The sequence below is a fragment of the Mesocricetus auratus genome, unplaced genomic scaffold (genome assembly GCF_017639785.1).
Source record: "Mesocricetus auratus isolate SY011 unplaced genomic scaffold, BCM_Maur_2.0 Super-Scaffold_100003, whole genome shotgun sequence".
NCBI classification, from domain to species: Eukaryota; Metazoa; Chordata; class Mammalia; order Rodentia; family Cricetidae; genus Mesocricetus; species Mesocricetus auratus.
Window position 1 is genome coordinate 80,456,437 of NW_024429188.1, and position 26,966 is coordinate 80,483,402.

The 26,966-nt window shown below is 37.7% G+C and overlaps 1 protein-coding gene across 1 annotated transcript; it reads left to right on the forward strand.

Moving 5' to 3' along the window:
- Positions 1-1,809: 1,809 nt before the first annotated feature.
- Positions 1,810-14,051, forward strand: Sertm2 (serine rich and transmembrane domain containing 2). Its single transcript, XM_040744511.1, has 3 exons — positions 1,810-1,999; positions 2,167-2,263; positions 9,662-14,051. The coding sequence occupies exon 3, from the start codon at positions 10,448-10,450 to the stop codon at positions 10,715-10,717; it is 270 nt and encodes an 89-aa protein (XP_040600445.1). The 5' UTR covers positions 1,810-1,999; positions 2,167-2,263; positions 9,662-10,447; the 3' UTR covers positions 10,718-14,051.
- The last annotated feature ends 12,915 nt before the right edge of the window (positions 14,052-26,966 follow it).

Sequence of the window (26,966 nt, forward strand, 5' to 3'; positions counted from 1 at the left end):
GTATCCGTTAAGCATATTAATTTTCAAGCTTGGACTTTTACACACCTGTTAAGCACACTTACTTTTAAGCTTAGGCTGGTACACGCCAGTTAGCCCAAAGGAATGGCAGAAGTGTCTCTCTTGAGAATTCCTCCTCTTCCACCAGTCCTTGAGAGCACTTGAGGTGCAGTAGCTATTATCACCTGGTCCCATCACTCTAATGGGTGGTGGAGTGAAAGATGGCAATAACTCTTTGCAGAGAAACCCTTCCACAGATTTCTTTGCTGCTCCCTGTATAATAAAACTTCTTATTTATTAGAGCATTTTCCATGTAAATTCTGTGATCTGGCTTCAGCATTTCTCATCTACCGTAGAACATCTATTATCTTCCTGGAAACTTGAATTTTAATTATATTATGTAAGTATTAGTTTTCCAAATATTTATGTAAAATCATTTCTCTAGAAAAATGTACTAGCTTTATCCTGTAGTTTCATTATTCATAAGCATACTGTTCCAGTTAGAAAAATTCCAGTACCCTCTACCTGTTTGAAGATAGAGATCCTAAGTCATACTGGTAAATAAGGCATTTAGGATTTCAAGGAGACCTCAAACAATTGTAGCCACTGGGATGATGGGCAATGAAGACATAAAATCCAGAATTGTTAAGGAGAGTTTGGGAATAAAAGGAAAGTCAGGCAGTCATTTGTTTAATATTTTTGCAGTGCCAGTAATTGAAGCCAGGCCCCCATGCGCACTATGAAATCACTCTACTGCTGAGCCATGCCCAGTCCAGTAATTTCTTCAAATTGGTAAGACATTGCTATTAATAAAGTTCGTATTGTTACCATAACAGGAATTCTTTATGACCAGGTATTGGTAAATAAACAATGCACTAATAATGATACAACACTGGAGAACTGGCACTTACTGTCCCAAACCAGACTTCCATTAAATTCTCAAAGAATTCCGTTAATGACAGAGGTAAAGAGGAGAGACAATGGGACCACTCTGTCTTGTTTTCAAATGCTGGCTCCAATCTCCCTCAGTTACATTGTACTTTCTTTGTGAATCTCAGGTTCTCAGTCATTGCATGGAAAATTATATTGCACAAACCACAATGTTCTTATGGGAAAAAATTGACTTCCTTGGTTTTGTTTTGTTCGTGGAGACACAGTCTCATGTAGTCCAGGATAGCCTTGAACTCACTATATAGACAAGCTGGCTTTGAACTCCTGGTTGTCCTGTCTCTAGCTCTCAAGTGCTGCCATTACAACTGGTGCAGGAAATATAGTTTTTTATGTTCAATGATTTATGTACACGGGGCCTTCGAGAAATGCCAGTCTTCTTCTTAGTATATACAAGATAGTGCATTTAAACTGCAAGTGGATTCATTTCTAATGTTACAGATATTCTTTCTTTGAAGATTTTCCTGCCCTTAACTGGTAGCAGGCTGCTGTTTAATTTCCACATTATATTCAAGCTAAATTTTATTAACATGATGCCTAGAAGTTTCTCAAGCCCAGAAACATACACGTGCATTGATTCTGTTTGTAAAGATGGAATCATTTAAATACCACCACACACTGGCATGTTTCCATTCTAAGCCCATATTGCTATGAGAGCTAGGAAGAGAAAATCTCTTGAATTGAACAAGAGATCTGATCCTCTTAAATGACATATGAAGCAGCTTTTACAAAGAGAGGAAGCTGTGGCTAATCCCACAGATTCAGTGAAGGAGGCTTGAAGGGGTTAAAGTGGAAGGCTTGTACAAACTTTGCTCTCACATCTCCTCCCTCCCTCGGGGCTCCAGCTCGCACAGCTCCTGCAGAGCTGAGCTGAGTGGAATCGTCACCTTTCCTGCATTCGCTCAACTGTTGCCTGCAAAGGAGGAACCAGGCACTTAACCAAGCCAGGCTGCTTCTATTGAAATGTTCCAAGAGGACATCTACAGGTCCAGAGACTTCTCAATGCTCTTTGCAGCTTAAAAGAAACAGACGTCAGAAACTGCACTCTAAAGCTGTAAGTGCTAACTGGGATTTTAAGTAACTAACTGAAGGTGCTTTTCTGTTTTTCTGAAAAGGCTGACTCTTGAGGAAGGTGAAAGAGAAAGCATATGTGGCATGGGGCATAATCCTGTTTCTTTGGGAAGGGGGACGGACGCTTCAAGGCTTCCTTCTATTTTCCAGATATTCCAGAGATGCTCCTGAACAAGTTGTCTGCTGGTGCGAGCTTCAAAAGGGATATTTAAATGGCCAGCCCCATTCATTCTGTGACCCAGGAAAGGTAAGAAATGTGGGGAAGTGCAATGATGGTACTCACGCCGAATTGAGCATGAATTTTATTTACCAGCAGGTGTAACATGCACCATCTGCGGCAGAAGATACAGCAACTCCCACTTGTGCAAGCTTATTACTTTACATCTCCAGCCATTGAAGGAACACTCACTGCTGACATTGGTTTTTCATAGGCTGATAAGAAACTGGATACTCTACCTCCCTTAGTTTCCTGTCCCTCATTAGGCAGATGCATGCAAACAGAATGTGTTAGCTCTTGAAAGTGATGCCAATTAACAGCCTGGGACTTGCTTTTCGGGATTGTTCCATGGGTTGTTTTTATTCCCTGTTTGTGTATTGGGATTTCAGCTCTGAAATTATATATAGCAAGTAGCATGCAAGGAATTATAAAATGACCCAGGATTGTTTTCAGAACTTTATCAATAAAAAGAAAAAGTAACTACTGGGGCACCCCAACAACCAAAACAGGGATACATTTACTCTAATTTCTGTGTCTACAGAGATAACCTTGGTGCCTGGAATTTGATTGGTACTCAATAAAGTTTGACTGAATAAATGTCAGTCTCATTTTGTAGACCTGTATAGAACTTTGTTGCTTTCATTAGAAATAAGCATCACATTTGTGATCCCTCTTGGTGTGGGTAGAGAAAGAAATTGCCACATTCTTTCCTTATTTTAAGTAAACAAATTCATGATCTAAGAATGTATGTCATTTTACTCCTATGAGGCTTTATACACTAAACTTAGCAATCCAAATATTATAGTAAAATACAAGAAGATTTCTATTATCAAGAATTTGTTTACCAAGTTAATGGCTAAATATTCAAATAGAAAACCAAAGTTTCATTCACATTACTCTTAGGAATTATTATTTACATTAGAAGTAGATAGTTGTTAGGTTAATGTTGACACTGCCAATTAACAATAGTAATGTCTTTCTCTTTTTCTTTTCCTCCAAACTTCTCTTCTCCTTTCCTTTCTTCCTCTCTTTTTTTCCCAATATTTTCCCATTTCTCTTCCTTCTCTTTGTCTCGGCAGCTCATTTCTTCCCACCTTTTCTACCCCACATCCCCTCATTATTTATCCCTACCTTGGCAATTTTTCTCTGCCCTCTCCCTTTCTTTTCTTTCCTAATTTCCTCTCCTCTGCCTTTTCCTGGTTCCTCACCTTTACGTCCTTCGTTCATTCTTATCTTTACCAAGCAACATCTTTCAATCACTTTTTACAAAACTAGAAATTAAGGTATATTTGTATGATTTCCAGAAAAGAATAAGGGATGAGAAAATAATTCCATATAAATCTTTCCACAGTAATCAGATTCCCAGAATAGATAGAAATATTGTTCTTTTTGTTTTGTCTTTTTCATTTCAGATGGTGCAGATCTTTTCATGTAGAAGTCCCATTCTGTGTGCAATTTATTAATTAATTATCAAAGAACTACAGTATTGCTATTTGGAAATTTTTATGAGACTTTGCCACCAATACAGGACCACAGTGACAATTCCCTGATCCCTAACTTCTCATTTGTTAAATTCAAAGTCCTTTATGTATTTTAGAAATAAAACTGATACACCTATCTGAACTAACCCAGGCATATGTTATCTTACAAACTACAGATGTTTAAAGAAATTATATAATTCATTTTTGAACCATCAAAGCAAACATTTAAAGAAACAGACAACTGTTGCTGATATTATTGTTACCTAACCTTCATCAAGAATCATAGAATTCCAACATTTAGTAAATATTCAACCCTAAGGTAAATTCATGGTCAATGATATTAGAGGCATAAATGCACTCTCATTCATTACTAAAAGCCGTATAGTCACTACTATACTTTCTAAACTTTAAAAATGTGCTGCTAGAGGATGTGGCTTAATGTTATAACAATTGACCAGAATGCACAAGATCCTAGGTTCAATCCCCATAGCAACCAAAAGAGAGGAGGAGAAAGAGAAAAAAAATTTAATTCAACCCTGTAGTTTTCTTTTAAATGTATATAACTGAAATGACAATTTAAGAATGAAGTTTATAATACTTATTATGTCTTTAATTCCACTTTATAATCTGGAATTTAGTCTCCATAAGCCAGTGGAAGCAAGAGAGGAGATTAGAAAGGAAAGGAAATTCAGTCTTTGCTCTGGGTTGTGCTGTCAGCCCTTATTATCTGAGAATACTGAATTCATGAATCCAACCAACGACAGGTTCAACCAACTACAGATGGCAATTTACTTTTAAGAAATAGCTCTACTGAATTGTACAACCTTTTGTTTCTTCTCACTAGTCCCTAAAAATAGGTATAATAATTTATGTACTATATGCATTGTATTAGGTATTACAATTAATCTACAGATGGATTAAATATACAGAAAGATGTATAAAATTCTACATAAATGAGCCACTCTACATAAGATATTGAGTATGTTTGGACCTTTAGTAGTTCTATGGTTCTGTAAGCAATGCTAAAAGACAGTTATAGTGACAACTAAATTGAAAGTAAGAAAGGACTGTATTTTTCTGCAAGCTTCCAGTGCTAAGCGCATTTCTTCAGTCACATCCATGCATTTATTCAATTGTTATTGATCAGCTTTTATAAGCAGAGTTATGTAAGAGAGGAATATTGTATGAGGACGTCAAGGAGTGTAGAAAAGATACCAAATGCATATTTACAGCATTAGCCAAGGGTATTTCCTGTAGTAGAGATATAAAATGTTGTGGGAATTAAGATTTGGGTGACAAACCAAGGTCAGTTTCATGACCTGAGCCTTCAAGAATATAGTATTTCCCTATGCATAGATATATAAAGGTAGAGGGAAATTTTCCAACAAAAACATGAAAGCAAAGAATTAGATTGAGTGAGCATTACTGGAAAGGAGGATATTAGAAGGAATTAAGGGCAGCCTGGACATTGATAATCTTACATATCAAGCTAAGGAGAATGGAGCAAAGTCCAATGACAATAAGAGGCCTCAAAGCAATCTGTGGCCTTTTTCATCCTGTTATTATTAGGTAGCCAAAACTAAAACTTATATTAATATAATGTAGGGTTAAAAATAACAAGTTGAGTATCATGCATTAGCCAAAACATTTAAAAATGTTTCATTGTATATATTCATTTTGCATGGCACTGTGTTGCATAAAGACATTTCATACAGGTGTATATTGTACACTGAGTGTTTACCTCCTATACCCCCATGCTTCCATCAGTCCCTTTTCCTCCTAGACAGTTTTACTTCTATTTTATTTTCACACCCCTCCCCGTGTGTGTGTGTGTGTGTGAGTGTGTGAGTGTGTGTGAGTGTGTGTGTGTGTGTGTGATTTTATGTGTCTATATAAAATTTAGATCCTGTAGGCGAGAGAAAACAAGATACTGGCATCCTGAGATTGACTTAATTTTTTAATGTGGATATTTCCAGTTGGATTCATTTTCACAGAACCAATATAACTTTTCTTCTTTATGACTGAAAATTTACACTGTATAGAATAATTTTTCATTTCCTTTATACATTCCTTTGTTGTATCTTTCCAATTTTAAAATGAATCACACTAACATTGCTTAGACATCCATTGCTGAACAAAATTGAAGGTATTGGATATTGCCTATTGCTTGAAAGAAGTAGATAGGGGCCTGAGATGAAGAAAACTTTGAAATGATTATTCTCTTGCAGTTGGTATTTATTCACAGGTACTTGTCTATGGCTGTTCATTGTATTCCTTAGCAAACAAAAAAAACCTTAGTTTACTAATGATGACAATGTACCAAAAGTCAAGGCATATGATTTATCAAAACCTGTGTATTTTATCTACAAAGGCAACCAGAAAGACACTATAGTATTGTTGAGGTCTCTCTCACTTGGCTTAATATATAGCAAATGCTTCTTTTTCCTTTTGTGTCGCACCTTGAAGGTGTGTGGGAAAGTAACTTATAAGAGTCAAGGGCGGAAAACATATTGAGCTCTTCTGTCTAGGCTAGTATCATTCCTTCTGTTGTCTGGTTTTTTGGCTGGAGGGGTTGTGATAGCTCTCATGTAGCCCCAGCTGGCCCTGATTGTCCCAGGTATCTGAAAATGAACTTGAGCTCCTGGTCCTCCTGCCTCCACTTTTGAGCTAAAAGGCATACACCTCCAAGACTGGCTCTAATGAAAGGAGCTACAGTGAGAAGGTTGGTAGGGAAAGAGAGCTATTCAGACTGTCACCCTATCTAAGGAAAGATATTAATACGCAAAGGAGCACTCTGATCAAAAGATGCTTCTGTATGAGTTGTCAAGAGTCCTGAATTTGACTGATTCAGAACCTCTGCAGTGTGTGTGTGTGTGTGTGTGTGTGTGTGTGTGTGTGTGTGTGTGTACTCCAGAAGCTTAATAGGTAATGCTGAAGTACACCCATGACTAAAATGCATTCCCTAAAGAATATACTTAGAAACTAAGTAGGTAACTTGCTACAAAGAGAAATTTCAAGTTTCTGTCCCCAGGGATTCTTACCAGGGATTGGGGGAAACAGCCTGGAAATTTGCATTTTGACTAGCATGTTCCAAGTGCATTATTCTGGTTGAAGATACTTCTCTTCAATTATCATGAAAATCCCAGGGCTGCAGGGTGATTATTCTGCATGTTCCTTTCCTAAAAGTTCCATAACAGAGGATGGAACAGAGATACATAAACTAAGAGGGTTAAAATGACAAAAATCGTGTGCGTGTGTGTGTGTGTGTGTGTGTGTGTGCGCGTGCGTGCGTGAGGGGGGGGGATGGAGGGAAAGAGAGGAGAGGCAGGGAGGGAGACAGGCAGGGAGGGAGAGAGGCAGGGAGGGAGGGAGGGAAGGAGGGAGGGAGGGAGGGAGGGAGGGAGGGAGGGAGGGAGGGAGGGAGGAAGGGAGGGAAGGAGGGATGGAGGAAGGGAGGGAAGCCTCAAATCCCAGCACTTGGAAGCCAAGAATTTCTGCAAGTTGGAGGACAGTCTGCCCTTTACAGAAAGTTCCAGCCAGTGCTACATAGTGAGACCCTGTCTCAAAAATAAAATGATGCTCTTAGCTAGGAGGCTGTCTACACTGCCACTAATGTAAATCCAGGCATCAGCTGGGAAGCACATCCTTGGAAATTTGTAAGAGAGCATCCCTCCTAACCTCATCTAGCCTCTAGTGTTTGCTGGCAATCTTTGGCATTTTTTTGCTTTGTAGATCTGCCACTGCAGTCTCTGCTTCAGTCTTTTCCCTGTGTCCCTGTGTGTCTTATAAGGACATCAGTCACTGGATTATGGCCAGCACAATGACCTCATTTTAATTTGATTACATCTGCAAAGGTCTTATTACCACATGAGGTCAGGGTCACAGGTATTGGAGGTAAGAACAGCATACACAAGATCTGCCCATGTTCAAATCAGACAAATTCCAGCACTAAGAAGGGGAAGTGTACACACCCCTAACCAAGAAGTTATTAGCAATTTATACCTGCTGGGAAAGGGGAAAAAATCTGTTTTTTCCAATGGAATGTCACTAGGTATGTCAACTACAGTCTACTGTAGACTGCATACCCAGGAGTCTAGCACAAAATGAACTCCATAGAGTGTGTGTGTGTGTGTGTGTGTGTGTGTGTGTGTGTATACACTTTTTGTTTTTTTATTTTTTTGTCTTGGGGGTTTTTTGTTTGTTTTGATTTTCCTTTTTCATTTTTGGGGGTTGTTTTTCAAGAGAGGGAGAAAGAACATGAAGTTGGGGAATAAGGAAGTGAAGATCTGGGAGGAATTGAATCAAAATATATTGTGTGACAAAAAATTAATCTTAAAAAGACCTTCAAGCAATCAATAAAACAAATCAGTTATCTAGAGGAAAAATAATAGTCCATTCTTAAAGTTCAGTGTGCAGAGAATCCCTTGCATAGAATGTGCATTTCTAGACCTTGATCCTATTCAACCCCAAATCAAAAAACTTATACTTTTAAGTATAACAAGTATGTATCTTAGACCATTGCATCCGTGATAATACAAACAGACTCTCTCTCTTTTGCTCATTTTTTATGAGCAAAGTGGCTCTGTGTGTGAAACAAGGGCACTAAGTGGAAGTCAGTTGTTCTCAACCAGTGAATCTCGATTCCTTTGGGGGTTGAATGACCCTTTCACAGGGTTCACATATCAGATACCTTGTATATCAGGTATTTATTTACATTACGATTCATAACAGTAGCAAAATTACAGTTATGAAGTAGCAATGAAAATAACTTTATGGTTGGGGGTCACCATGTCATGAGGAACTGTATTAAAGGGTCACAGTATTAGGACAATTGAGAACCACGGGTGGAGAGACTAAAGATGCATATGAATCACACAAAATACAGCAATGAAAACTAGGGAATATAAACTCAAACTGAAGTGCTCCCAGTCTAGGGGTAGAATTCAAGATGACTGTGAGTAATGTGACTGTTAGAGATATTTCTATTAACACTCATTAGGTCAGATTTAAAAAAAAACAGAAGGAGACTACATTGCCAGAAATTTGCTACTGTTGCCTATAGAAGTATGACAAATGATGGTTGTTTCTATTGTTCATTTTAGTCACTTACATTCAATGTTAATATTTAAAATGGCAAACAAAACTACTCTATTTGCACAGAGGACTATTTTACCAATAAAGACAAGGATCTATCCAATTTCATTATTAAGGATTCATTTATTTACTCAGAAGGCAATACACTCCAAGTTCTTTTGATCTACAAATACTTAATCAAATATATATCCTCACACCACAAACCCAAATGAGAAAGAACAAGAACAATTATTAGGGGAGCCTGAATTCCTGAACATTTTGTGATTCATTAAAGTGACAACTGGCACTGGGACCTCGAGACTGAAAACCAATCTTGAAATTCAGGTCTTTGTTTCAATGGCTGGCTTTCCAGTGGTTCGAAGTCCTAGCTGCAATTTCTAGTTACTTGGGGAGCTTTTAAAAGTTAGCACTGCTTGAGCCTCATCCCAGACTAATAAGGTCTGAATTTCTCAAGCAGTACTTTGAAGATTAGTATCCAAACATCTAGGTCGGGGACCAGGATCTGTGTATTAATAAGAACTCTAGCTATATTTAATGATCAGTCAGCATGAAATATACTATATTAATCTGGCCTAGTAATTAGCTTCAATTTAGCAAGTGATGATTGTTCTTTCACTTTTTTGTTTTGTTCCTTTCTATTTAACCCCTTTTTTGTTCTTTCACCTTTTAAAGGCCAATTCCTGCATAGGAAAAAGGCATACAAAACTACATAAGCTCATGGTTTTTTATTTTAAATTGAGTTTTCCTGCAGCAAACTAATTTGCAATACATATGTTCACATATATTTCAAAATAATTTGCCACCTATTACTGTTAGATAATTGAACCATTCTCTCTCTCTTATTTATTTTCAGGAAAATTAATCTGTGAAGAATCCTAACAGCCAAATTCTCTGAGCCCTGGCCTCTTGTCAGCATATCTGAGACCTCCTCCACCTGAGAATCAGCAGGTCTGACAACACTTTCCCTGCCGCCTACAGTGAGGGATGTCAAAAAAGCTATAGACTATCCATGCCCTGTATTCTTATATTCTTCAAGCTGGGCATCTGGGCAGGAACATTATAGTCTCCAACCTTAAGGAAGATTGACCAAGTCAGGCAAAAGAGCTGAAAACTCAGATATGCTGAGCCAGAGATATACAAAAGCCTTTAGCAAATCACCTCACAGAAGAACCCAATTAAATCTGCACCATTAGTCTGTAGATCTAGATGAACTGTGAATAAAAGGGAGCCTTTTCTCCTTCTACTAAAAAGCAAAACAAAAAAAAACCTCAGAAGTCTAATATAATACCATAAGAGATTCTTGTCTCCGTGACAGTATTATAAAGCAGTTTCACAATATTTGTTTTCACCAGTGTAAGATTAAGATTGTGAAAACTGACTACTTACTTACTGTCTAAACTGACTAAGAAGTTCTGATAAACCTATTTAGGATAGGTCTGCTTGCTAGAAGGCAGGGAAGTGCAACAATTTGCAAATTAGAAGCCCACTCACTGAGTTCTTGCTTATGCACTACTGATTTGGGTCTGTACCACATTGTTAAAACACCACCAATACAGTCACAGACAGGCTTAGCAACTGTGGAATTCCTCAAGGGCAATAGAAATCAAATAGAAGCAAATATCAACTCAAGTCTTGAGTGATGACGGAAGTGCATTTTAAGTATCATGGAAATCTCACTGGGCGAGCTCATTTTCCCACTCTGGCAACAGAGGTCGATACCACTTCAGACAAGTATTCCAACCTGTACATGTACGTAGGATTGTTTCTGAGCCTCCTGGCCATTCTTCTCATCTTACTCTTCACAATGCTTCTTCGGCTCAAACATGTCATCTCGCCCATCACCGAGAGCACAGAAAGCGTTCCTCAGTTCACAGATGTAGAGATGCAAAGCCGAATTCCCACTCCTTAAAGTCAGAATGATGGCGAGACTCAGCGGGTATGAGCAAACCCTGGCATGCTGATGCTCAGGAAGGCTTTCTCATTTTCATGTGAGGCTTTGCTTGTAACAAGCTGCTCATGTTTTCTGTTCAGCAATTCTTCATCTTGACTGTGCTTGTGGGACATCTAAGAGGCTTAAGAGTCATTGTTTTAAAGGAATAGGGGAAATAGCAGCTGGTTGGGCTGGCAGGTTTCCATAGTAACCAGAGAGAGCCTGAGCCTTGAACAAACCTCAGACCACAGAAATTCATATGCAGCAGTTGTTAAAACACAAGAGCCCAGGAAGCTGCTAGAGCAAACAAGAATTTACCTTAGAATGTTCTGAGGACCCCCAAGAAATGACAGGCTTTAATTTATTATTTTAGCCCTAAAGAATTCTTCATACACAATGCACACATCTTCAGACATAGAGCTAAATCATGTCACAGATGAATGGAAGGGATTATTAATCTTTTCTCAAAACAATGCTGTAATAATCACAGGCCATTGGATTTCTCCCAAATGAAAGATGAGATTTAAAGAACATGTTCTATTTAAAGAGAAATTTTGCAGAAAGTTTCTGGTGAATGAGAAGAATTGCATATTATATCTGTGTTACTACTATTACTGAACTTTTAAAACCTCAGATAATGGCAGGTATATTACTATAATCTGGGACAATAAGTTGCCTCCAAATCAAGGAAAAATTAAGTCAAACTTTGCTCATAAGGATTTCTACATCATACACACAGCTTCTTTGTCTTTCTCTCCCTCCTTATTGCAATTCAGGATTGAGTTGCACATAAATATGAGCTTGATTTGAAAAGGGAGTTGGCAAAGAAGACACAGGTGGATTGTAAAGCAGAAATGAAATGATCTGCTACTGAGTGATTGTGACTTTGACTGAAGCATGCCAGCTTTCTGGGTCTTGAATTTTTCCTGCTGAAAACTGTTCGGATCACTTTATAGACATGAGGAGAAGACACACAGAGACTAAAGGGGGATAGAACTAACAATCACTGCAACAAGTTCTTATTAAGAACAATGTCCTCAGATGGCGCATTTCTCTTTCCCAGAAAATGCTCCTTCCTTCCTGATCCCTGCCAAAAACTGAAGTGTTTCACTTATTATCTACAAGAGAAATATATTTTGAAAATTTCCATTTTCATGAGTAGCTCTAGTGTGCCCATAATGGACAATTTAATTTTAAAAAACTTGACTTTTCAAAGTGGAACCAAAGGAGACAAGTGGCGTTTACAAATTAGAAATGGCACATTGGTCGTATTCTTACCGCCAAACAAACGGAATGCCTGTCTTAGATTTTTACCTGCTCATACACACACGCAAAAAAAAATCAGTTGCCCATTGTAATTAAAGCATTGTCATTAAATTTCATGGAATCCCCCTTGGGGACTGAGGTGGTTGTGCAAAAATGGAATGGATGTGAAATTCATGGCACCTGTGCCAGGTATATATCTCTCTATAGTCTGTAACCAATTTAGATTGGCCCCTTTACTGTGATCTAAATCTAGGATGGTGGTGAAATTCCCAAGTGCTTTCTACTTTTATACTCAGTCATTTGCCAATGTTCCCCTCTCCAAGGGGCTGCACAGCATGAAATCCCCACATGCAGAGCTAAACTTAGCAGCAAGGCTGACTGCCACACCTGTTACAACTGTGCACTGTCAGAGACAGCAGCTGCATTCTGCATCATTCAGAAGAAATTAGCAGGTACCCTAAGACTTGGACAGAACTTTGGGCTTTATATTTCCCAAAATGCAAACTCAATCTTACAGGAATGCATATTGGTGGTTTACGTTGTGTCTATATTCAATACTCAGACTCCATGGACTTTTAAAATGTTTTACTCTTAACCATACATGGGCTTCCCCCAGGCTGCCAAGCCATATACCCAGGAACTTAAGGGTGCAGGTATCCCATCACTCCAGGTTCTCCTTTTTGTGCCCACAGTATTTGAATGCACTTTACCATAGAGAAGTCAGTAGCTGGATAAATGTTGGATCTGGTTACACTTTCAACAGCAGTGAACAGCAAGTTTCTCAATGCCTTGATGCTGAAGCTGATGGAGACAAAGCCTTCCTGTTACCTAACCACCCCAACCCAAATTGGAGATTATTAAAACTGCTTTGGAAGTGCTACCTTGGGTGATGATTCCTAATTTATGATCAGGTTGCTCACCAGGAAAACAACCACCCTCTTTCATCACAACAACCCCTGTGGGATTCAGATCTTATCTGAGCAAGAATCAAGGCACACAGCAGCGATTACACCAAAATAGCAACATAATCCACCAGTTTCCAGTGACATAATATAAATAGAAATAAATTTCAGAAGACGTGTCATTATGGTAACTCACATGGTATTTAATCTTTAGAAAAATAAATTGAATGTTTTCATAACAGTGAAGAAAAAAATCTCCATTTCTATTCAAGTATATTATGTCCTCAAATGTATTAATTAGCACATTACTACTTTAAAAGTCAGCTATAATAACCAATGGGCATAATTTGAATTTATTTTTTCTGTACAAAATGCAGACTTAACAGTTCCCTGCCCCACCCTATTTTCCTTCAAATTGCATGTGAGCTGGGATATGAACAGGTAGATCATTTACATATATGTGTGCTCTATTTAAGAAAAAAATCATTTTTTTGGACCATATGTATATAAATACTCATACATCAACAATTTCCTTCAATGTAACCTAACACAAAGATCAGAGGAATTCTCCAAGTACTATACATTAATATGGGCACTACTAAAGATATATAATTGCATATATTTCAGAATCATTAGTCACATGAAACAAGGCATATTGCAAAGAGTTATGATCATATATTTGGCAACAAATGTTACTGTAAACAAGTAAAGATGGATTTATCCAGTCTAACCTTTCTATCCATGCCAAATTAAAATTGTTTGACTTCAGTAACTAATTTTGAATGTGTAGATCCCACCATACTTATTAAGTATGTATAAGGGATCCACTTAATACATTTAAATTATTATATTAAGTAATGCATTTTATTCTCTTGCATTTGTACAAAATAAATTTGTTTTTTACAAAAATGAAGAACTGTGCAGGAAAATTGGGAATTCTTTGGGTTTTAGCTCATTTGTATTTGAATTAGATTCACATTGTATTCAAGTGTAATCATATTTATATTAATGTGCAGCATGCCACTTTGATCCCTGGATAATAAATGCTGACTCCTTTGTTTGCTGATAATAAATGTCTGTTGTCTGAAGATGTAAATTGCATTGTATTAGCTTCTTCATTGCAATATAAATTGTAATAACTGCTACAAATTTGTGAGACTTATCATTTGGAGGTCTCATTATTACTCTGTATTTACAAACCTTCCAGCTTTCATTCTCTGCCCACTTTCAAACTGATGGGAAAACTTGTTTATTTAGCACTAAGATGAAAAATAAACAAATAAAAATTAAACTATCAATGAGAATGAATGTGAAGGATGAGTGAGATCAGGCACAATATACTCTAACACACACACACACACACACACACACACACACACACACCCCAATAGGATAAATAGGATACTTTTCTTTAAAAAATAGACTTTCCTGTGTTGTGTGTGTGTTTTCCCTCCATGTATGTATGTGCACCATGGGCATGTCTGGTGCCCTCAGAGGACAGAAGAGGGTTTCCTATCACTGGAACTGAAGTTAGGAATGGTTGTGAGCCACCAGGTAGGTGCCGGGAATCCAAGCTGGGTCCTCTATGAGGACAGGTGTTCTAAACTCCTGAGCCACCAATTCAAGACAATACATTATATTTTAAATGAAACTTCCATTTTGTATTTTCATTCTGCCCCCCAGTAACTCTATGAATAATGAATAGAGAAGGGATGCAGTCTATTTGCCAAGACAGTACAGGACACAAGAGAGATTTGTAAGCTAGTCAACCCCCCAAAACAAAACAAAATTTAAAAGAAAAAAACTATAACTAGAATATTTAATTTAAAAGGAAATGATTTAAGTTCATCATGTTTCTAGTAGCATGGATTTCTAGTCATATAGGGCAGGATTGCAAAGTAAAATGTTATTAGAGGGAATTTTGTTATCATTTTTGTCAGAGATATTAATGATAAGAGTGTAATTACTAGGAGTGGACAAATGGTTAAGTGATTAAATCTCAATGGTTAAGAGAGCATGGTAATCTTATAGAGGACCTGAGTTCAGTTTCCAGAAACCATATTAGATGACTCGCAACCTCCTACAACACCAATTCCAAGGGATCTGAGAGCCTCTTGTGGTTTGTTCAGGCAGGAACCTGCACATGTATGCGCAAACCCACACATATATAGCTTAAAAATGAAGTTTTCTTATATAATTACTAATATATTTTGTCACAAGATATATGCTTAATTTTTACTTGGATATTTACAGCATAAATTTAACAATAGCCTGCATAGTAGCCATTACAATCACACTATCTTATTTATGAGATATTGAGGTTTATAAATCTTAAGCAACTTGCTCCAGGTCACAAAGTAAGTAAGTATCAGTGAGCTGTCATTCTCATCTGTAGGCAACTCCTCCCGTCCTGGTGCACTGCCTAGTAGATGCTGCAGGAGTTCTTCATATATTGGCTAAGAAGTTAAATCAAATGACTTGCAGAAATTCTCAGATTCTGTCTCCTTTCATCAACATATGCATCTGCATAAATACAGTATATACCTATACCTCTCTATACATAAAACACACACACACGTATATATACATACATACATATATATATACACATCACACATAGAATATATGTACAAATAAATGTGTATATATGCATCTGTATTTATATATACATATGTATAGATTGTATATATGTATATATGTGGATAATGAGAGAGAAAGAGACAATGCTATACAAAAAACCCCTCTCATCTAAGGGAAAAAGTGAGTAAAATTGTCCTTTGAGGATGGGGTATGATTTTAGATGGATTTCATCATTACATTTTTCATATATACTTTATTTTTGTTATTCTTCTTCCCTCATTAACCTCACCAAACTCTCTGCTGTGTCCTGTTGGTCCCCTTCACCTGACTAGTCTCCCTTTTACTCTCATGTCACATATATAACTATCTTTTTTTCCTTTCTCTCCCTAAGCCTCTCTGAAATCCTCTGATCCCCATCTCACAGACCCCTTTCATTCTGTATGATCTGTACTGATACACATATACTACTCATATATAAAAATTAAATTACTGGGTCTGCATATGAAAGGCATTTGTCTTTCTGAGTCTTGGATACTTAGCTTAAGATAGTAATTTCTAGTCATGTCACTTTAAGTAGAAATTATGTCTTTTTTAAAAGGGCAAATTAAATCTTTGTATCTGAAGGAAAACACTTTAAAATTATGGAATGTCTTAAGCTTATAGAAAAATACAAAGGAATTTTCTGTAAATCCACTAGTACACTTTGGCATGCCTGAAACATTTTACCCTGTTTGTTTCCATTTTTTAAGAGATAAGCATTACAGTCAGAGTAGAAGCTCCTGGGCATGTCCCTGTGAGCCTAGCCCTCTGCTTTAGAGTTAAATACTGATAATTAACACATCTACCTTCATTCTCAGCTTAGATACTGACACTGAGATTCCTTACCCTTAGGCCCCACTATACCTTTCATAAGCATTAAAAGAAGACTCTGGTCCAGAAAGATGGGTTTGAATTTTCATTATAAGAATTTACCCCAAAAGCTCATCAACTTTTCCTTGAAAGCATCAATTTCTCCTTTGACTATATACCCAATAGTGACATGTATTTGCTCTCATATGTGAAATTTAGGTTTTTATTTGTGTATGTGTATAGATGTGTATATAAATATATATGTAATTCATATATTTTTATTTATATAATGTGTGGTTTTGGGTTTTGAAACTGGGACGGAGGTCATGAGTCTAAAGAAGTAGAGCTTAAGGGAGGTGGGGGCATAGGGAATGAAATAGAATACATACAGTAAAAAAATAGAATCCAGTTGTAGATTTCTTATTGTTGATAAAATAAAACACTAGGACCAATGTGTTTTGTTTTGCTTTTTTTCCATTTACAGTTGTAGTCCACCATGAAGGGAAGCCAGGGTAGTAGTTCAAAGGAGCAACCTGGAGGCAGGAGCTGAAGTAGAGACTGAAGGAATGTTGCTCACTGGCTTTCTCAGTCTGGTTTTCTTTTCTTATAACACAGGACTACATGGCCAGGAATGGTGCCATCCACAGAGATGTGGGCCCTCCCATATCAATCATTAATTAAGAAAATGCTTCACAGACTTGTCCACCGGTCAAATCGATGGAATCATTTTTTTCAATCGTTGGTCCTCCTCCCAGATGAACCTAGGTTGTGTCAAGTTAACAAAAACCTAAGCAGCACCAAGGGACTTACTGGAGTAAGGCTGAACAATGGTAGTGGGGAAAGAGGAAGGGAACCAATGAGAACATAGTATAATGGCAAATGCAAAGATTCATGATAAAGTAAAACTAAAACCTCTTTGCTATTTCTGCTAATTGGAGACTGTTATGCCATAATTCATATGCAGCCATAATTAAGTTTCCCCATTGAAAACCCTGCTTTGTGCTTTGTTTCTTCCTTTCTTTGCTGCCATCTTGGGAGTCAAATCTTTCATAAGGGTAAGTGTGTACTCTAATATTGTACTATATATCCCAGTCTAAAAGTGCCCTGTTGACCAAACTTTCAATTTCCAATAAATCCTGGCCTTGTCTTTCTCCCTCTGAGATTCTACCAACACTTAGGGAATTGATGTTCTCTGTAACCAGAGAGAGTAAACAAACCAGACAACAAGTTCTGTTGATGATATCATTGTTGTCAGATTGGTGCTTCTCATGACAATGTCTAATTTGATTTGTTTCATTATATATGATGCATTAAAAACCTGCAATGCATGTTTTAAATAATATAAATGGTTCATAATGCACATATTTTCCAGCAACTTATTATGATAATGATTGCTTATTAAGTTTGAGATCGTCACTATTAATTTTTACTGTTGTATATCACTGAAAAAATATGCCACAATTGTTTTATCCCTTTTCTTAGATAAATATTTTATCACATTAATATAACTGCATGAGGTTTCTATTAGTTCTTGTCAGGTACACGGTTTTTCACTTGTTTATGTAACATATACAGGTTCTGTCACTTAGGCATACATCTTACAAGTGGAAGATCAGTTGGACTTTGTGGTGGTTTGAATGAAAATAGCCTCCATAGGCTCATAAGGAGTGACACTATTAGGAGGTGTGGACTTGTAGGAGTGGGTGTGGCCTTGTTGGAGGAACTGTGTTGTCTAGGGTGAGCTTCGAGGTCTCCCAGGACCAGTGGCTCACTTACTGTCCCTTCCTGCTGCATGCCAATCCAGATGAAGAACCTCAGCTCCTTCTCCAGCACCATGTCTGCCTGCATGCCACCATGTTTCCCACCATGATGAACTAAACCTCTGAACCTGTAAGCCAGCCCCAATTAAATGCTTTTCTTTATAATTGCCATGGTCATGGTGTCTCTTCACAGCAATAGAAACCCTAAGACATAGACTTCCTTTTTGTTGTTTTCTTTGTTTTTCGAGATGGGTTTCTCTGTATTGCTTTGGAGGTTGCCCTAGAACTCGCTCTGTAGACCAGACTGGCCTCAAACTCACAGAGATTCACCTGCCTCTGTCTCCTGAGTGCTGGCATTAAAGGTGTGAGCCACCAACACCCTGCAAGACAGACTTTTTATTTTCTTTTAATATAATGTTTTAATTGATGTGCTCAGCCCATTTACATTTACAGGGATTGCCAATTGATTTGGAGTTTTGTCTTTGTTTGTTCTTTGTGCTTTTTTCTTCCTTCCTGCACTATTTACAGTTGCTTGAAATTTTCATCTGATTTTTAGAGTATTGATTAATTTCTATTATCTTTGTGAATAATTTTAAGTATTCAAATATTTATGATACCCAATGCAAAGGACAGAGTTCTTTTATGTGCCTCATCTCATCTTTGTTGGTTTTATTTTTGTTGGATTTGAGGCAGGGTTACATGTAGCTGAGGATGACAGTGAACTTATCCCAATTCTCATGTCTTGAGATTACAGTTGTGTGCAACTATGCCTAGTTTATGTGCTGCTAGGGCTAGGGATAAAACATATGGCTTCATGTGTGCTAGGCAAGCACTCTACCAACTAAGCCATACCCTCAGCCTTAAGCAAAGCTGGCCTTCAACATGTGATTCTTCTGCTCCATCCTCTTCAGCACTTGCAAACCAATGTATACCACCACAGCCATCTAGTCTTGTCTTCTGTTTGTTTTGTTCTTTTGTTCACTTTTTATTTTTGAGTCTATAATATAAATACATTTCCCTTCCCTCACTTCCCTCCAGACTCTCCCATAATCTCTTTTCTTCTTTGAAATTATTTTTTCAAATTTCTTTTTCTTTAATATTTGTGGACTCATTTTGTTGTTTCTGCATTCTTATATGTACGTACATACATAATCCTAAATACAACCTGTTTGGTGTGTAATGTTACTCATATGTCTGTTTTGAGGGCTGATAATTTGGTATTAGATAACTAATTGGGGTACTCTTCCCTGGGGAAGACTATTTATCCTGCTTTTTGCTTTTGTTGAGCATTTTATTTCCATTTTAAATTTCTTTATTTTAAAATGTATAATATTACTGTGTGAAAGGAGCACATGTATGCCACGACACATGGACAGAAGTCAAAGCATCATTTTGGAGACTCAACTCTCTCCTCCTACTGTGGGTTTTAGGTATTGTACTCAGACTGACAGGCTTGCATGGCAAGAGCTTTTACCCACTGAGCCATCCTATTTCCAGTTTTTGTTTAATTTTCTATTTAATTTCTATTTTTGCTGAAATTGTAAATGAATTCACTTTGAAAATACACTCATTCTGACAAGAAAAAACCCTTATAGAAACAACCTATTTTATGTTACATTTATACAAAGAAATACATTTTTAAAATAGTAGTTTCTAGCTAATATGCCTATGGAAGACTTGAAATGTGACTATTTCACATTGAAATGCATATGGGCTTTCAACGATATAATATGAGCAAAGAATAAACTAGATCATTCATAATTTGCATACCTAGTACACATTGAAGCTATAATTTTTGTATATTGGCTAATATAAAATACATTAGTTGAACTAATATAAACTTTTTCTATTTTTATAAATGGTTACTAAAAATATAAATTTCACGTGACTTTGTTCACATACATATTTGTGTGCTTTAACATGTCTGTCATAAAATGATTTAAACAGCTGGGGGCACATGCCTTATTCCAGTACTCAGGAAATTGAGCTAGGAGAATCAGAAGTTCAAGATAACCTCAATTATATAGGGAGTTTGAAGAAACAGTGTTGAATCTCACAATAGTTACATTAAAGATAATAAATCCAACCAAATAAAACACATCACCAAGGTTCCACTTATGCAAGATCATTCAGGAAATACATCTGTAAGGAAGGAAGGTAGATCAATGCTTACTTGGTGATGAATTGTGGTGGCTATTTTTTTTTTTTGGTTTTTTGAGACATGGTTTCTCTGTATTGTTTTGCAGACTGTCCTGGAACTCACTCGGTAGACCAGACTGGTCTCAAACTCACAGAGATCCGCCTGCCTCTGCCTCCCAAGTGCTGGTATTAAGGGCATGCACCACCAACACCCTGCTATTGTGGTGGTGAATTTAATTACCAAATTGAGTGGACTTAAAATCATCTAGGAAGCACACCTCCAGAAATGTTTGTGACAGTGTTTCCAGGGAGGTTTAGCTGGAACTGAATGTGAATGGCACCATCCAATGGGCTGCAATCCCATACTGAAGAAGAAGGAGAAAATGGCCCAAGTTCCAGCATTCATCTCTTTCTTTCCTAACTGAGGGTACAATATTACTCTGCCTCAGGCTCCCACTGCCATGTCTTACGCTGTCATGATGGACTATATACCTTCAAACCATATGCTAATAAGTTACTTTGGACAGGTAGTTTGTCATGGCAACAATAAAAAAATAGCAAACATATGGACCAAAGAGAGAATTCAAGAGAATTACTTCCTAGGATGGTAGGTCTATTCACTATGATGAGTTTGATTTTTATTACAGTTAAAACCAGTATGAAATTAAAAAAGAATACTGGGGTTGGAAAAACAGAGAAAGGTAAAAGGGTTTTCAACTAAGTAGGAGATAGTCAACCTGACTAGCTAAGTAAAAGGACAGGGCTCTAGGCACAATAACAAAGTTGTTACCAGGATGCTTCAGGTTGCTTTTGCAAAGCCCCCCTGAGGAGCACATTCAAGTCATCATTGCCCTTGCTCTTAGTAAACGTCTCAGCCTCCTGGGTAGTTACACTTGTACACATACTCTTGTATAAAATTGTAAGAGACTACATAGTATAAAAAGATAACCTCTAAAACAGCCTCTGTCTATGTCAAGAAGGAGACCACTACAGGCCACCTCAGGATCAAAGGAAGGGTGGCCCTTCTGAATCAGTACAGGTCACTCGCCTCCCAGACACCAAAATCTCAGCACAAAGGAGATTTACAACCCCAGAGACAGGAGGCTGCCTCTGGATCAGACTACGGCAGACAGCAAGCAGTAGTAGCAGCAGCAGCAGGTGTTTTTTGTAGGAGTGAGTTTGTAAGGAGAAGGGGGGGGGGGAAGGATGAGTTGGAAAATCCTGATTGGACACGTTAGACAAATAATGAATTTTGATTTTTGGACCTTGATGAGTAAGTGAATGCATCTTGGGGGCTAGCTTTATGAATGTAAATCCGATTATTTTTAGCAAGGAAGAGCAAGAAGGGTAAAAGGTAAAACTTGTCAAGACCATGTTTGCCATGCTTGAGCCTTCTAGAGCCCTTCACCAGGCATAGGCAAGGAGAAGAGTAATAGGAGACACAGATGTGTGATTCCACATACTAGAGACAGCCTCTGCCACTACCACTCAGTTAGTCTGCCTCCACTCCAGAGGGGGGTTCTTTGCTTTTGCTTTCTTACCTGTTAAAATACAACTTGATTATTTGCTTGCTCTAACCTGTTCTCTGCTCTGACATACATCCTTCTTCAGAAATACAATAACTGAGGCTGTGATCACAGTGATTAGAGGAGGAGGCATCTCACTCCACTGACAAGAGTCTTATGAAAATGCACACACAAACACAACTTACCAAATTGTAGTTTGTTTGTTTGTTTGCTTTACATCCGGACTGTAGCCTCCACTCCGTCCTCTCCACCCATTCCCTTTTCCCACTTCTCTTCTGCCTCCCTCAGTCCACTCCTCCTCTGTATCTACTCAGAAAGAGGTAGGCCTCCCACAGGCATCAGCAAAGCATGGTATCTCAAGCTGCTGTAAAGCCAAGAACTTTAAACACATGCAATTCTAAAGTAGAAAGTTTTCCCCAGATATGTGATGGCACTTAGCTGAATATCCAAGTTTTAAGGAGATCCTTAAAAAGAAGGGAACACTCTCCTCCTGCTGCTTGCATATTATATCAACTAATTGTCATTTCCCTTCAAGGAAATAAAACAAGAATGAGAACTAACAGGTCAAGGTCAGCCTCTGCTACTTAAGGAGTTTGAGGCCAGCCTAAGCTATATGACACCCTGTCTCAAAAACAAAACAAACAAACAAACAAAACCCCAGATTGTCTCAACTCATTATCTATGTGCACTACTTTTCCTGATCCCTCCTAATAGAAATTAAATTTTGTTTTCCCCTCATGATCCCCCTCATGATTCTTTATTTTCATTGGTTAATGCAAAACCTGGCATGTAAGGAGATAGTAATACTGAATGATTAACTGCGTGGCGAAATATCAGGCTTTGGGACTAGGGAGATGGCTCAGTGGTTAGGTGCTCTTGCTGTTTTTCTAGAGTTTCAGTTCCCAGTACCCACATGACAGACAACCTGCAATACTCCATAGCTCCAGTTCCAAGGGTTCTGGCACTGTCTTTTGGCATCTGGGGGGTACTGCAAACATATGATACACAGACATACATGCAGGCAAAACACTCATACACATAAAAAATTAATACAGCATCTAAAATGATTTTTTAACATCATACTCTTCCTTATGTATTGTATTTCCTCTATCATTTCTGGCTGAATTTGCTCAAGGTCAAGACCAAAGTCCATGTCCTGGCCTAGTTACTCTATTCTAACATGATGGTTATCTCTACTGAAAAACACATTTGGCAGACATTTTAGTTGTCATTACTGAGAAAGAAGCAGCCTGGTTTCACTTTTGTAGTTTAAGTGTGATACTAGCACTGAGGTGGTGATGTTGTTGGTAATGGTGTTTTGATATAATAGTAATAGGACCCAGAGCTGTCTAAATGCTAAGCATGTACTCCACCACTGAGATACACCCCAGGCCCCTTGTCTTGTTGAGACAGGGTGTGATTAGTCATCTCAGATTGGTCTCCAACTCACACATTCCCTGCCTAAGCCTCTCAAGTGTTGGGAGTGTAGGCGTGACTGTTCTTTGCATATTCTCTTAGTTTTATTTCACTGTTCAAATGTTGAATTAAGAAATTTTCTACTTCAGTTGAGCCTAAATTTGAGATTTTGCTTTACATGTAGAAATGATAAACATAATAAATTTAGAATATGAGAATTCTTTCTAGCTTATGCTCCTAGTACCGCTTTAAAATCTTTTGTTTGATAGTAGGAATTTAAGTTTGAGTGACTCCATTTAATTTTCATTAGAAGGTATCATTTTGAGAGTTATGCATGGTAACCTTAACACCTATAATGCCAGCACTCCACCAGTTGAGTCAGGAAAATTAGGAGTTCAAGGCCAGTCTGGGCTACATAGTGACATGCAGGCCAGCCTTTGCCACATAAGAACATTTCTCTAAATCAGTAAGTAGATATGCTGGCTAGGTTTATGTCAATTTGACACACAAACTACAGTTATCTGAAAGGAGGGAACCTCAATTGAGAAAATACCTCCTTGAGATCAATCTGTAAGGCATTTTCTTAGTGATTGGTGGAGAAGGTCCATCTCATGGTGGGTGGTGCCAACCCTGGGTTGGTAGTTCTGGATTCTATGATAAAGCAGCTTGGGAAGCAAGCCAGTAAACAGCACTCCTTCATAGCCTCTGTGTCAGCTTCTGCCTCCAGGTTCCTGCTTTGTTTGGGTTTCTGTCCTGACTTCCTTCAATAATAAACAGTGATATGAAAATGCAAGCCAAACAAACCCTCTCCTCTCCTACTTGCTTTTTTGTTATGGTGTTTTGTCACAGCAATAGAAACCTAAATAAGTAAGTAAATAAATAAATGAGAATGTTCCCGTTTTCCCCTTAAAGACCTCAATAAAGTAACACACACCTATAACTCAGCCCTTGGGAGGCAGACAAGAACATCACAGTCAATTCCAGGACAGCCTGGGCAATATAAAAGTTCTAGGCCCACTACAGTGACATAGCAAGACCCTGTCTCAAAAGAAATAATTAACAGGAAAAGAAGGAATGTATAATATTTGACTTTATCATCTATTAGTTTGCTTGGTTAACTATGAAGCTGTATATATGCCATTTCTACTATGATAATCTGTTTTAGAAATTAGTAGTGGTGTCACAAACTGATTATTGTATCAAAATTTTGATGTAGAAAAAATGAAACTGTAGATAACAAAGCTTGCTTACTTTCAAATGCATAGGGCAATTAGGAAAGAAACATACGAAAAATTGTAAAGCAACATTTAAATATACTGATGACTGTTTCATCACAATTTAACGAAGGAAACTTCTTCATGGCAGCAATGCACATTCATATTGAATTCATATATATATATATATTCAATCAAAAAAGTCATGACACATTAATGACTAATGTAATAATAATGAGCTTCTGAAACAATGGCATGAATATGTATCACTTGCTTTTCATATGTAAATTCCATTACTAACCAAGCACTACTGTCCCCTTGTATTTCTATATAACACTATGATTACTGGGTATTACATGTAGAACAAGAGGAGAATAGGCCCCTTTGTTCCCTTTCAAATTTATAAAGAACCAAAAATTCATGCTTAAATCACAGCAGAAAATTTACTTTATCTAAGCACTTAAGAAAGGTTTAGAATGAGAGTGGAACTAATAGGTTGGCATCTTATGTACTTGTACAATTTGGTAATAATTTTCTGGTGGGTATTAATCTGTTCCCTTTTATGCATGAGTAAAATGTGCAAAATAGTGTTTTGTTGGTTTTGGATACTCTGTATTCAAATATATGTAAATAGCTGTATTCTTTCATATGCCGTCTTAAGATCTTGACACTTGCCTAGATCAACTGCATCAGTAAGCAGGTCAATTTACTCCTTACAGGAAAAAATTTGCTACATTATGCATTTCTTTTACTGAAGTACCAAGTGGGGAATGGGATAGGAACAGTCACCACAGCTGGAAACTCTGCTTGCTAGTCAACATCCAAACTTACTCACTTGTTTTTTGATTGGTTGGTTTTTTCACTTAGCAGAATTAGCCAGCAATATCCACTAAAGTCTTTTGTATTATAATCCTGTATTATTCACAGTGAAAGAAAATTAAATTAGACACTATCCCTACTCTCTATCAACATAGGTAAGTCATATAACAAGAAACCATTTAATGAAGGAACTTCGAGGCATTCCTCTCTGGAATGCCACCATTTTCTCAGTTCCAAACAGTTGAAGATGGGATAGAGATGTAGCTCAGTGGGTAGAGTGCTCTTCTAACATGCCAGAGGTCCCGGGTTTGATCTCTAGCACTGCATAGAGTGGTGGCATGCTGCACTAATTACTTTTTATTTCTATGATAATATACTAAGACCATAAGCAACTTGGGGAAGAATGGGTTTGTTTTATCTTACAGGAAGGGAAGTCAGGGCAGAAACTCAAGGCGGGAACTGAGGCAAAGGCAATGGAGAAAAAAGCCTCTTACTGACTTACTCCCCATTATTTGTTCAGCTTGCTTTATTATACAAGTCACTTCCACCTTCCCAGGAGTGATACCATCCACAGTGAGCTGGACCCCCCCACCTCAATTATAAATCAATAAAATGCCACACAGATATGCCTATAGGACAATCTGATGAAGCTAGTTCCTCATGTGCCCTCTTTCCAGGTGACTCTAGTTTGTGTTCAGTTGCCAAATCTATCTAACACACAAACACATAGCTATAATCTCAGCACTAGGAAGGTAGAAGCAAGAATAAGAGCTTACAATCATTCTCAGTTAGTTGGGACACAACCTGGCCTACATAAAATCCTGTTTCAAAATTACAATGCTGGGAATAGTGGTACCTGGCTTCATTCCCAGCCCCCAGAGGAAAAAGGCAGAGGAATCTATTTGAGTTTGAGGCCAGTATGATCTATATAGTGATTTCCAGGCCAGAGTTACATAGTGACACTCTATCTCAAACAAAATGACAACAAAATATTTGAAGTTTTTAATTGCTCTCTCTCCCTCTCCCTCCTTTCACCGTCCTCCCCCCACATATCTAACCCATCAACAAATCCTGATGGTTCTAACTTTTAAACATGTCCAAATGATGAATCATTACTGCCTTCTTGACTACCATCCCTGGTACTGATCACCTTCATTTCAACTATAAACTGTGGCAATAGCTTACTTAATGGCTTTTGTGCTCCTGCACTTATCTTTCCCTAGACATTAAGACATACTGATTAAGGTTACTTTTTAATAAGATGGTTTTAAAAATAAAAATAATAAGTAAATAGATATGCACATAAACTGGCAAAAAGATAAAATGAAATGAATCAGCTCACATCACTTTCTTGCTAAGAATACTCTAAAGAGCTCTGTATCAATGATCTAAAATGAACTCATTACTATGGGGGTCCCTGCAAGAGTCACAGCCAGCAGAGAAATAAACTGTGAGGGGCAAGAAGGAAGACTTGGCTCAGTCCATCTTAGTCAGAACTGGTTCAAACTTCAGAGCGTCTGACACCAGGAGGTTTATTGTAAGCATATTTAAACACAATATCATTTTAGGTGGGGACTTCCTGGTATACAATCCCTGGTGTACAATGAGGCATAACTACATCAAAACTCAACTCAAAGTACATGTGACCATGAAGATAGATTCTATAACTTAAGGGCCTAGGATCCAGTGTGGTCTCTGGCTGAGATAGTGAAGAAGTCAGGAGGCTATAAAGTACATGTGACATCTCCCTTAATGAT